Source organism: Anomaloglossus baeobatrachus, chromosome 2, assembly GCF_048569485.1.
Source record: "Anomaloglossus baeobatrachus isolate aAnoBae1 chromosome 2, aAnoBae1.hap1, whole genome shotgun sequence".
NCBI classification, from domain to species: Eukaryota; Metazoa; Chordata; class Amphibia; order Anura; family Aromobatidae; genus Anomaloglossus; species Anomaloglossus baeobatrachus.
The window spans coordinates 481,004,065-481,016,681 of record NC_134354.1 but is presented as its reverse complement, the minus strand read 5'-3'; the positions used below and the strand labels follow the sequence as shown (position 1 = coordinate 481,016,681).

Here is a 12,617-nt window from a genome sequence, read left to right as displayed (position 1 = left end):
GGCCGTGAGGCAGAGTCTGCAGGATGCGTCAAGGGACCTGTAAGTATGATCATAATGTTTTTTAATAACGTGCTTTTTTTTTTTTTTTTATACAGCCCCTGACCCGAACTGTAACACGAGCTTCCCAGGAAAGCTCGTGTTCGGGGTCGTGTGCACGAAAACCATGTGTTTGGTACGGACCCCGAACTTAACAGTTCGGGTTCGCCCACCCCTATTTATGACTATGAATAATAGAGAAAACAATGTTGATGTTGTCCTTGGACAGATCCAGAGCTAGAATCCCAGTGCTTCTAGGCAATGCCAATTAGAGACCCACATAAATTGATAATAACTTAAACATTTCATACTTACAAAGTAGATTACTGATCCCCCAACCTTTCTTACCTTGAGACTCACATTCATCTCTGACACAGGGTCGAAAGTAGGGATGAGTGGACCCGTGGATCTTCGGGTTCAGCCGGACTTTATTTAAAAGTTTAGTTCAGTAACCGGACTTGACCCAAGACTCCGAACCCCATATATGTCAATAGGGCCCTAAACTTTTGTGCGGTAAAATGGTTATAGTAAGGACTTAGATGGCTTAGGTGGCTGCAAAGGAAACAAAATGGGGGTAAGAGAAGGCTCATTGCCCTGCAAACAAATTTGGATAGCTAATAAATAATTTAAAAGAACGGTGTGGTGTCCCCTGTTTTTGATAACCAGCCAAGGTAAAGCAGACATTTGCCGCTCTCAGCCCTCTGCTTTACCTTGGCTTGTTATCAAAAATAGGGGGACCCCACACCATTTTTTTTAAATTATTTATAAATAAATAATTTTTAAAAAAACTGCATGGAAACCCCCATATTTATGATAACCAGCCAAGGTAAAGCAGACAGCTGGGGGCTGGTATTATCAGACTGAGAAAGCCCATGGTTATTTGGTCCTTACCAGCCTAAAAATAGCAGCCTGAATCCGCTCCAGAAGTGGCTCATCCATTAGATGCGCCAATTCTGGCAGTTTGCCCTGGTGCAGTGGTGATCGGGGTAATATTTTGGGGGTTGATGTCAGCTGGCATCAAGCCCGTGGGTTAGTAATTGATAGGTGTCTATCACCAAAGGATCACTATTCACCATTGGATTACATCGGAAATTCAAGGTTTTTTTTTAAATTAATAATTGGGTGATCTAGGGAGTGTATGGGAGTCTTTAGTCAAATAAACTTTTTTCCTGTGTGGTTTTTTTTTTTTTTTACTTTTCACTTTTCGCCGCTTTGCTGGATCCATCATACTCCAGTACAATGCAATACAGTACAATGGCATTGCGGCAAGCTCCAGTCACATGCTGTCATGTGACCGGAGCTTGCCGCGATGCCATTGTACTGTATTGCACTGTACTAGAGTGTGACGGATCCGGCAAAGCGGTAAAATGCCGGATGTGTCACACTGGCCTAATGGGTACTAACACAGACAAGTGAAAAGTTAAAAAAAAAAAAAAAAAAACCCACACACACACAGACTGCCATACACTCCCTCATTCACCAATTTATTAACTCCTTAACAACAGTGTGCCATACTGGTCATACAGCCGCCGGTGATTCCTGCACATGTCATCTGATTTGAACAGCTGACGTGTGCCTCACAGGCACAGGTGGATCTGCCTGTGCCTGTTAACACCTTTAAATCGCACTGTAAAAATGGGACAGCACGATGTAAATGCTTGCCGCGGTAAATCTTCACCCACCTGCCTCCATCGCCAGCACTGTGACATGATCACTGTGAGCTGATGGTAGCACAGGATCATGTGATGACTCCTGTAGCTCACATGACTCACTTCCTGTAACACTCACCAGTGCAACTGCTGTTTCAGAAGATGAGCATTTCTCCTGTTCTGAGCTGTGTAGCTCTGATCAAGAGAAAAGAGCCAGCGATCAGACTGCTGATCCTTATAGCCCCCTAGGGGGACTAGTAAAATAAAGTTTTAAAAAATAAAAAAAACTCATAAAAGTTCAAATCACACCTTTTTCACCCCAATGAAAATTATATGGTTAAAAAATATACACATTTGGTATCACCGCATTCAGAAATGTCGGATGTATAAAAATATATAAAATCAATTAATCTGATTAGTATACAACGAAGTGGCAAAAATATTTCAAACATCAAAAAATGTTGCATCTGCGCAAAAATGGTACCATTAAAAACATCAGCTTTAGACGCAAAAAATAAGCAGTCATTGAGCCATAGATCCCTAAAAATGAAAATGCTATAGGTCATGGAAAATGGCAAAACGTGCGCCACTTTTTGTTTTTGGACAAACGTCTGATTTTTTTTTTTAGAATAGATAGAAGTAAACCTATACACGTGTGGTGTCTACGAATTTGTATCAACCTGAGGAATCACACCGACACAGCAGCTTTACCATAAAGTGAATACAGTGAATAAAATATCCCAAAAACCATCATGCAATCGCACTTTTTTTTGCAATTTTTCTGCACTTGTATTTTCTTTTGCCGTTTTCCAGTACCACCATATGGTAAAACTTATGGTTTCATTTAAAAGTACAACGCCTCCCGCAAAAAATAAGCCCTCATATGGCAAGATTAACAGAAAAATAAAAAGTTGCGGCTCTTGGAAGAAGGAGAGCATAAAAGAAAAACGGAAAATAGGCTGGGGGTGAAGGGGTTAATTAAAAAAAACACCTTGAATTTCTGATGTAATCCAATGGTGAATAAAGACTTCCCCAAACTCCCTCGTTTACCAATTTATTAATTAAAAAAAATCTTTGTAGTTCCGACGTAATCCAATGGTGTAATGTCCCATGACATCCAACAAATCCTATGGAGCCTCTTTCTCAGAACGCGGTTTCATGGATCACTCACGGTCAGCAGCAGGCACAGAATTTCTCACAAAGTTCTTGTCTATGTCTACAGCAAACCGTGAGTGACCTATGGAGCCTTGTTCTCAGAACGTGCTCAGAACAAGGCTCTATAGGTCACTCGTGGTCAGTTGCAGGCACAGAATTTCTCACGCTCGTGGGAAATTTTGTGCCCGCTACTGACCACGAGTGACCTCTGGAGACTCGTTCTGAGAACGAGGCTCCATAGAATTCGATGGACATAGTGGAAGATTACCCTTTGGATTACATTAGAACTTCTATAATTTTTTAAAATGAATAATTTGTTGAATGGGTGGAGTGTGGAGGAGTCTTCAGATAAAATTTGTTCGTGTGTGTGTTTTTTTTGTCTGTTTTGTTTTTGTTTTTTTTTATGTACACTTAGTGGGTTAGTAATGGGAGTGTCTGATAAATGCCTCTCCATTACTAACCCCTGGTGATTGATGCAGCTGTCAATTCACAGTTGAAATCAACCTTAAAAATTTTACCCCGATCGCTACCGCACCAGGGCAATCTAGAAGAGCAGGGCAAAGTGTCAGAATTTGTGCCACTATGGATACGCTAATTCCGGTGCAGCTTCAGGCTTTTATTTTTAGGCTGGGAAGGCCACAATAACCATGGCCTGATAACACCAGCCCCCAGCTGTCTGCTTTTCTTTGGCTGGTTATAAAAAATAGGGGGGAAACCATGCTGCTGTTTTCAATTATTTATTTTATAATTAAATAATTTAAAAAAAATTGCTTGGGGTCCCCTCTATTTTTGATAACCAGCCAAGAGAAAGTGTACAGCCAAGGACTGCAGCCCGCAGCTGTCTTCTTTACCTCGTCTGGTTATCAAAAATAGAGGGGACCCCATGCCCTGTTTTGTTTTGTTTTTTGTTGTTTTTTTTTTTTTTTTTTATTATTATTATTCTTATTATTAATTTTGTTACCATCAGCGTCTAGGCATCTTTCCCATGCCGAAAGTTTGTTGATTGGCTGCGCTGCAGTAGTAACATTCAACTCCTGCCTACCCCCACAGTTGGTACAGCCAAAGCCTCCATTATTGGTATAATGACAGCCAAATTAAGTATTTTTGCATCAAGCACTCCCACGGCACTGTCTGATCCAGTTTCAAGCAGCCCCTCTATCTGATAGTATCATCCTATATCCAGCTTAGCATTTCTTTAATTTATTTCTCCAACCCCAAGGACAGTATATGAGTATCCAGATCTAATGTTCTTTGTAGGACTACTCACAAAGTCACCATCTGGAAACCTGTTCTTAATAGCTGTTTTCTAGAACTGGTGCTAATACATTCAGTTGGCAGAAAGCCATAAGCCACACCATTGTCCTGCTATCTATATGTGGCTCCTGAGCCACAGGTTGGGGGTCCCTGAACTAGATAATTACAGGGATTTCTTGGAAAATAAATTCTATCAATATACATATATTATAATTAGAAATTTCAGGGTGTATGTTGATGTAAGAAACATGATTCATGACTTTGTTTTCTATTTTTGTGGTATATTGTCGATAATTACTGGAGCACAGTGGAAAAATATAAAAAGGGAATTGTGGCTAGTGCTAAATTTCCTGTAGTGCAGGGCCAAGGTTTTAAAGCCAACTATCGTCATGCTGTTTTATGTTCTTCTCGTGACTACTTGGGTTACTGGCTACACCATTTTCCCTTCACACTCTGAAACACACTGAAAATTAATTTGAGCTCTCAAGAAATTTACTCTTTTAGGCTTTTTAGCTACTCTGTTATCTGTGAGAAGTACTGAGTCAATAACTGTATTGTCCAGCCTCTTAATCTAAATACGAATGTCCAAGGTTACCAGAGATACTGAACACTGTTCATACCGAACACGGACTTTACAAAATTATTGGTGTTCGGAGTTTGGGTACTCGATCGAGCATTGTTGTGCTTGGGTACGCTAAGTACTCGGCCCAGTGCAAGCCGCTTTCAGTGTCTGCATGTCTCACACGGGTAAAATCAGTTTTATGGATGTAATGTATACAAAAAAAATGTATAAACCCCGCCCACAGTCCCCCGAACTGCTCTGTTTGTGGCTGGCTGCAATTGGCAGAGAGCCGAACTGCCCAATCAGTGACTTCCAATCGGGTTCAGGTCAAGTCCGGGTCCAGAACAGAATTTTATCTCACCCACCAAACCAAACTTCAATGGGTCTGCTCATCTCTACTCATAATCTAAATTCTCTATCCTGTCTTTTGTGTGAGGGAGGAAAGCCACGCTAGCAAGGGGAGATCTACCCAAGTTGTATTTCAGCCTTTGGGGTTGGTTATCTGAGAATGTGGCCCACAGACCAAAAAAGGTTGTACACCCATGTTCTAGAGTACTAATGTTCTAGACTATTAGTATATTGCATAGTGCAATGTTATAGTGTAAACCTGAATATTCTGTGTTAATGCTATTGGTTCTTTTGTGTGCTGTCTTATTAGAGGCATGTGGTAGTAAGTCCGTGTACGATGGTCCTGAGCAAGAGGAATACAGCAGCTTCGTTATTGATGAACCTCGTGAAACCTACAAAACACTATGTAGCATCATTGAAGCTGTCAAGACATTAGAAGAGGAGCACGCTCAGTACAAGAGGGATAAATTTAAGAAGACAAAGTATGGCAGTCAGTAAGTAGAGGTTTTCTGAGTTACTTTACCGCAATTTCACCAAAATTCCTTTAGTTACACCTCTAAATTAAAATCGGTTTTAATTAATAAAGAACCATTGGTAAGTTTGTGGAAGAATACATTCAAGAAGTTGTCATGGACTTTCACAAGAGTCTGGAGGGCTTTTAGATAGTAAGTGATAGTATGATCCAGGTATTTAGGGATTTATTTCCCCTTGTATCTCACAATCGACAACTGTTTATATTGGATAAACTTCCTCTAGATTAATTTTATGGGGCGCAAGTTGTAACTTCTGTCATCTTTGTTTTTAACCTTAGTGTTTGTATTAATAATTGGTACAAAGCCAGATGTTATGAATATTAAAGTAAATCCTGGGGGTGTACCCTGGCTAGTCTGCATGCTTCATTTAGTGCAGCAGAGTGCTTTGGTCACAGAACTATTCTAGCACATATGGTACTGTTGCTTAGGTTAAAAAATTTTCATCAAAAAGTCACGAGTTTTGTTGTGATATTTTTTGAGCAATTTTGTAACATCTTATCCAGTTGCTGTAGTCCTGAAAAACTGGGTAGGGTTTAGTAAACTTGCGTGGGGCATATAACAGCGCATATAATTTACTATAATGTACAGCAGATTTTGTAAGATGTAGATTTTATTTCCTGGCTCCTTGTCATCCCAAAGACAGAATGATTAAGAGGCATCCCCTAATAATAATACATTTGATACATCTTACTACAGCAGGCTATAGGTCAAGACTGATGTGCAAAATGCCAGTCTTCATATCTCCCCCCATTGCTTGTTTACAGTAGCAGTGCCACATCTGTCAATGGTCTGTGTCTGTTATTGCAGCTTATTACCAATTGATTGAAATTAAAGGGGTTGTCCCACAAAGTACATTTTAATCAATAGACCTTGGAATAATAATTACTTCCACAATTGGATGTGTTAAAAAAAATGTGTATGTGCTGAGATCTTATATATGTGTCCCTGCTATGTACTGTGTAATGGCTGTGTCTGACCGTACAGGGACATAGTCTGATCATGCTATATGGGCATGGAGGAAAGAAGTCAAAGTATAGACAGGACAGCATTTCATTCCCTGTTAAAAAACAAAACAAAACAATTTTTTATCTCACTGAATAATTTGCAATCCCCTGCTTTCCTCTCTGTATACTCTCTATTGCATACTCCCTGGCCCAGAAGATATGGTATGATCAGATCATGTCACTGTACGGTCAGACACTGCCATTACACAGTATATAGTAGGGGAACATTTATACGATTATCTCAGCACAAGAACATTTTTTAACACATTCAGTTGTATAAATTGTTATTTCAAGATCTATTGATCAAATTAAGCTTTGTTTGTGGGAGCACCCCTTTAAGTTCAGTTTTACTACTTAGCAAAATCAAAGGGTTTTAAGTGTAGGTTGGTTGTATATAGTACAGTTTTGCAATAGTTGTGCTGTGTTCGCACATGATTACCTTTTTTCATTTTGGTTGTGCATGACTTGCTAGGCTGCTCTTGAGATATGTCTAATGGCTTTTCTTTTGATCTTGTAGAGAACATCCGATAGGAGACAAGAGTTTCCAGACCTACATCAGGCAGCAGTCAGAGGTGTCCACTCATTCCATTTGACTTCGCATGGAATGCACTTCAGAAAGGAAATGACCCTTTTAACTTAAGATGTAAATAGGAAAAAGATGTCCTCACGAGATCCAGCATTGTAACACAACATTTGGAACTGAAAAAGCAAGATGTGCTGAGCTTTCGTGAGCGTTTTGTGGACTGTTACAAGAGTTGCAATGCACTTTATTCATCTGTAAAGAGATGACCGAACTTGTTTTTCAATAATCATATGCCATAATCCCAGGACTGCTCCACATGTGGGTCCTCTATCTGTGTTTCTGATACTACTTGCATTCCTTGGACAGCTCCTCGCACTTAGCAGCATTAAGTATAGGTCACAAGATGACCCTGAATTGCAGGTTTTTCTGCTTCTTACTCAGGTCAGCGTTACTGACAAACATGAATATTAGGAATTTGGAAATTACTTGACTGGCCAATACATCCATGAAGATTTGTTCACACATCGAATACCTTTATGGTATACTTACAGTATGGAAAGTAAATTTCAGAAGTGATCCAGTACAGGATGGATGTGGTGTAGTGATGAAGCATGAATCCATGCCAACGTGCCATGGCATCTATGGTGTACTTATTCAGTCAGATGTTCTTCATCCAGAATCCATGTTAGACAATGCTTTGCTCAACACTTTCTTTTCATACATATGAAAATGAACAGAAGACTCCACCCCACTGGACCAATCATTTCACTTTATAGCTGAATGCCATCATGTTTTCTATTTCTCCCTAAAGATGGAAACACTGAAGCAATACTGCCACACTGGTTTCTATATCTGAATATATGCATAAGTAATGGTGTTATGGATGCTGTTTTTCATTGCCTAGACAGGCCTTGCCATGCCATTGTCTACAAATGTATGGTGAGTGGATCATGGCTGATGGAACTGATGCAGGGCTTGGAAGGATTTACAAAAATAATGTTACCCAATTTATGAAATAACAATCAAGGAATTTGCCCTGCCCGTCTTGTCCTGTTTTCTCAATTGCAAAAGTGACCATCTTGGAGTAACCATCAAATTAATTTCCTCTTCTCACATACCTGTCATAGCACATCTCTGCTCTGGCCCCTGCGTCTTTACGCTTGAACTATAACTCCATTACAGGCACTGTGATGCGCATTTGTACCAGATGCAATGGAGATATAGTGCACCTACACCTGAATCCTATGGATATATATGCCACAAAGATTAAAATTAAACATCAGGCTTTTCACTTTTGCAATTAAACGCACTTTTTTCCTTATGCCATTTTTCAAGTTATATTTTATCATTTTAAGGTGATTTTTTTTAAGAACTGGTCCCCCTAATTTATAATTTAGGTATGTTCATTTTCATTCTTTGTACCAAAGAGTTTCTTCACCCTCTCTATTTTTTTTTTTTTTTTTTCTGTTTGCCAAATCTGTTACTTCTGATTAATTTTCGTTATATCTATTTTAATCCAAATGACTACACTACCATTGCCAAGTAATAGTCATCAGTTTTCAGAAATTCTCTAGAATCCCAGAGTTTGATAGTAATAGGCTTTATAGAGTAACTGAAGTGCCTGCCACCATCGGGTCATTATTTGATCTTCGTCAGTACAACTGCCATGTATTACCCGCAAAACAAGAAACTTCTTTTTTTTTTGTTTTTAATTATGGAATCTGTCAGAAGGTTTTTGCTATGGAATCCGAGAGCTGTAGTGAAGGCAGAGAGCATGATTATATTGATGTATCACTTATTGTACTGCTTGGTGCAGTTTTGGTAAAATCAATGTTTTTTTTTTTTGCTGAAGATGTAGGAGTGCTATGAATGCTGAGCTGTGTATAACACCTCTCACACCCACTAATTGGCAGCTTCAAGTGTACACTGCAAATTGTCAACAAGCTGTCAATCAGCAGTAGGGTGAGGTTACACAGATTAGCTGGACTGCATGGCATGAGACAACTAATCCTGCAGTGATAATTTTGTGCTGATAAAACACTGATTGTATTGAAACACAAAGCCTAATAAGTGATTGGAATTAAGCTCCCAGCCCATACATCATGCTGCTCTCAGATTAAACAGGAAAAAGTTGCTGACCGCTTCCCTTTTAACATCTGCTTACACAAATCATCAGCTTTTGAGCCATGCAATACAACTATTCTGTATAATGCTACTATAGACATACAGTGATGTGCACTTTCATGAAAAACGCCACAAGTCTTGGACCAAAGCCTGCCCTGTAAAGTGATGAGATATGGATTCCTAGTTAAACAAGCTTGCTTGTGTCTGAGTTAACATGCAGGGTGCCCTAGCAGTTTTGTTAGCTTGTTGCATTAAAACAATCAATACCAGTTACAGAAGCAACTTACTAATAGATCCTTTGGCGACATGTTTTTTTATACATTTTGCTTAGCCTTCAAATATAGTGTGATATGTTTTTTTTTCTGCACTGCTTCTCATTTTGCAAACTTATTTTCCTCTAGATCTAGAGAGGTTTCTCATATCTGTATGTGATTTCAAATGTATTCCTGTGGTGGTAAAGAATTAGGATATGTTGTAAGGTCTTTGTTCCACTGATAAAGTGGGATGGTAAATGCTATAGAACAATGTTACATATTCGTACTAGAAGGTTTAGTGACTTTAGGAAACTTAATTGATTTGGCTCATAAAATGACTTAAAATGAAGGCATTGTATCATGGCTGAGCTAGAAGCCATGAGGAAGTGAGAATTCTTTCCCATGACCTAACCTGACATTTCTATGTTCCTTTTTATCAGTATTATGTGTCGTTTGGTATAAGCCATGGCTAAGATTATTATTTTGATATATGTAAATAAATATTTCACCCAAAATGTAAAACTTGACATATCTTTGTAAAATAAAAGTGAGAGCAATAGTTAAATATAATTAATAAGCTTTTGTTACTTACATATAATAGCTTATCTTCTGGTGCAGCTGACTTTTTTTTGCAAAAATGTATTCACAATCATGATGTAGCAAAACACAGTTTCCCCCTTCCCCAAATGAATGGATGAACTGCTATATTGTTCATTGCTGAATTAAATTAAAGGGAACTTGTCACCAGATTTTTCCCCTATAAGCTGCAGCCGCCACCACCAGTGAGCTCTTATATACAGCATTCTAGAATGCTGTATATAAGAGCCCAGGCCTATTTGTATAATGTAAAAAACACTTTTATATTACCTAGGGGGGAGATTGGTCCGATGGGTGTCGCTGCTCTCTGGTTCGGCGCCTACTTCATCTTCTGTGATCTCCGTCCTCCTGCCCAGCCCCATGCAGAGCAAAGTACTTTAATGTGCAGGCGCAAGAAAAGGTCAAAGACCGCCCAAACATGAGCACTACCGTACTGTGATCTGCCTTCAGCCAGGCAGATCAAAAGTGCGCCTGCGCAGGAGCGCAACAGAGGCCTCACTGTGAATGATGACAGACGCGTCATGCACTGTGCTGGGCAAGAGGACAGAGATCGCAGAAGATGGAGGAGGCACCGGACCAAGAGCAGCAACACTCATCGGACCGATACACCCCCTAGGTGAGTATTATAAGAGTGTTTTTTACGTTATATAGAGCAGCCTGGGCTCTCATATGCAGTATTCTGGAATGCTGTATATAAGAGCTCACTGGTGGTGACTGCAGCTTTTAGGGGCCAAATCTGGTGACCAGTTCCTTTTAGGCCGTTTCACACATGCGGCATTTCGCCGAATTGCTGGATACGCCACACTCCATTACAGTGTAATACAGTTCAATGGCATCGCGACACCTCTGGTCACATGCTGTCATGTCACCGGAGCATGTGACCGGAGCTTGCCACAATGCCATTGTACAGTATTAACACTGTACTGGAGTGTGCCGAATCCGGCGAAATGCTGGACGTGTGAAACGGCCCTTTAAAGAGGAAATTCTAAATCTGACTATCGAAGCCCAATAATTGATGAATCACTTCTGTTCTGCATCATCTGCCAGTCGATACTGTGTAAGTGCTATACTCCCTTTTGGTGGAGAATGTTATTGCCATACTTAACAAATTACCATACTTACCAGTACTTTTTTGTCTTGGACTATGTAGCAGGATCTGCTTCTTTAAAAGGGCTTGTCCACAACTAGGACAACCCCTTCTGATTCCACGTTTCCCCCCAGGGGAAAAAAAGCCTATACTCATCTCTGCAGCTGGCGCTGTTCAAGTGGTGCCAAGGCTCACGTGATGTGGTGACTCCATGCGAGCCCCGCGTCCAATCAGCGCCAGCTTCTGACTCTCCGCCCTCAGAGAAATGAGTTAATCAACCGGAAGTTAGAGCTGCGGCTTCCGTTCACTTCCTGTTGATTACTCCTGTATCCGAATGCAGGGAGAGAGAAGCCTATGCTAATTGGACATGGGGCTCGAGTGACGTCACATTATATGAGCACCGACACCACTGGAACCGCGCCACCTGCTGAGGTGAGTATAGGCTTTTTTATTTTATCTGGGGGGAAACATGGAATCAGAAGGGTTGTCCTAGTAGTGGAGAACACCTTTAAATCTGGAAACTATCTTTTTATTGCACTGTTCCCTCGTGAGGACCTCTGTAAGATAATGTATTCACAGTCGTCAATGTCAAGCACTCCATCTTTATTGTCTTTTGAAACATAAAATCATGTCCATACATTCTAATTTAAGATTTTTTATTTTACTTGTACACCTATCAAAAGGAAGATGCCAGCATTTTAGTTCTGAACAGCAAAACATGCTGTATGTTGTATGGCAGAATAGAATCAGTGCACTGGTTTAGGGTTGAACATTGTTTGGTACTATCACTCCCTGTTATGATATAGCAAGAAAAGAAATACCATTTTATAGTGTTGTATAGTTGTCATTCACTTGCTGTACATTTTAATTTAGAATGGCGGAGACGTATTAGTCAGTTCTGTATTTTAAAATGTTGCCTTTGTTTAAAGCCAGATTGTATTTTGGAAGCCAAGCTTTGCACAACTGTGTAGATAGTGTGTATCCAATGACTTGGCAAAAAGATAGCTAGAAATCTGGAAGAAAAGGTCTTTACTGCCTTGAGAAAATAAATCTAAACTATGTATATGTAATATATCGCCTTTGTTGTAGATACCGCATTGTGTTTTTACTTGTTTATTAAAACAATTGTTTTATTAAATGGAAATAATTAATTGCTATTGTCTTTGGTCATTTTTTTTGCCTTTTCGTTATTACATGTATAATCCATGGAGGGAGTATATATTTTTTATATTGAGATACAGTCCACAATAAGTTCTGTCAGCTAAAATGTAAGGGCCCAATTCATAATTTGCATTTTTTTTTTGTTATTTTGTAGTTTTTGCTGACCGTTCTTGTGCTAAATTTATCAAAATAGTGTACACGGTTCATGAATTTATCCAACAGTAAAAAAACAAAGGTGATTTTTATGGGATATAAATATATTTGTAACTTAAGATGAAAACGATATTTTTCAAAATGTCACAAAAGTTGCTCAAAATTTTTTGATGCACA

General features: G+C 39.5%; 1 protein-coding gene across 1 annotated transcript in view; it reads left to right on the top strand.

Moving 5' to 3' along the window:
- Positions 1–12,278, top strand: part of RASA3 (RAS p21 protein activator 3) — a 390,943-nt gene extending 378,665 nt beyond the window's left edge. Inside the window, exons 23-24 of the mRNA XM_075336422.1 lie at positions 5,315–5,498; positions 7,059–12,278. Coding sequence (XP_075192537.1) covers positions 5,315–5,498; positions 7,059–7,134 — 260 coding nt within the window. The 3' untranslated portion in view covers positions 7,135–12,278. The remainder of the gene's footprint in view (positions 1–5,314; positions 5,499–7,058) is intronic.
- The last annotated feature ends 339 nt before the right edge of the window (positions 12,279–12,617 follow it).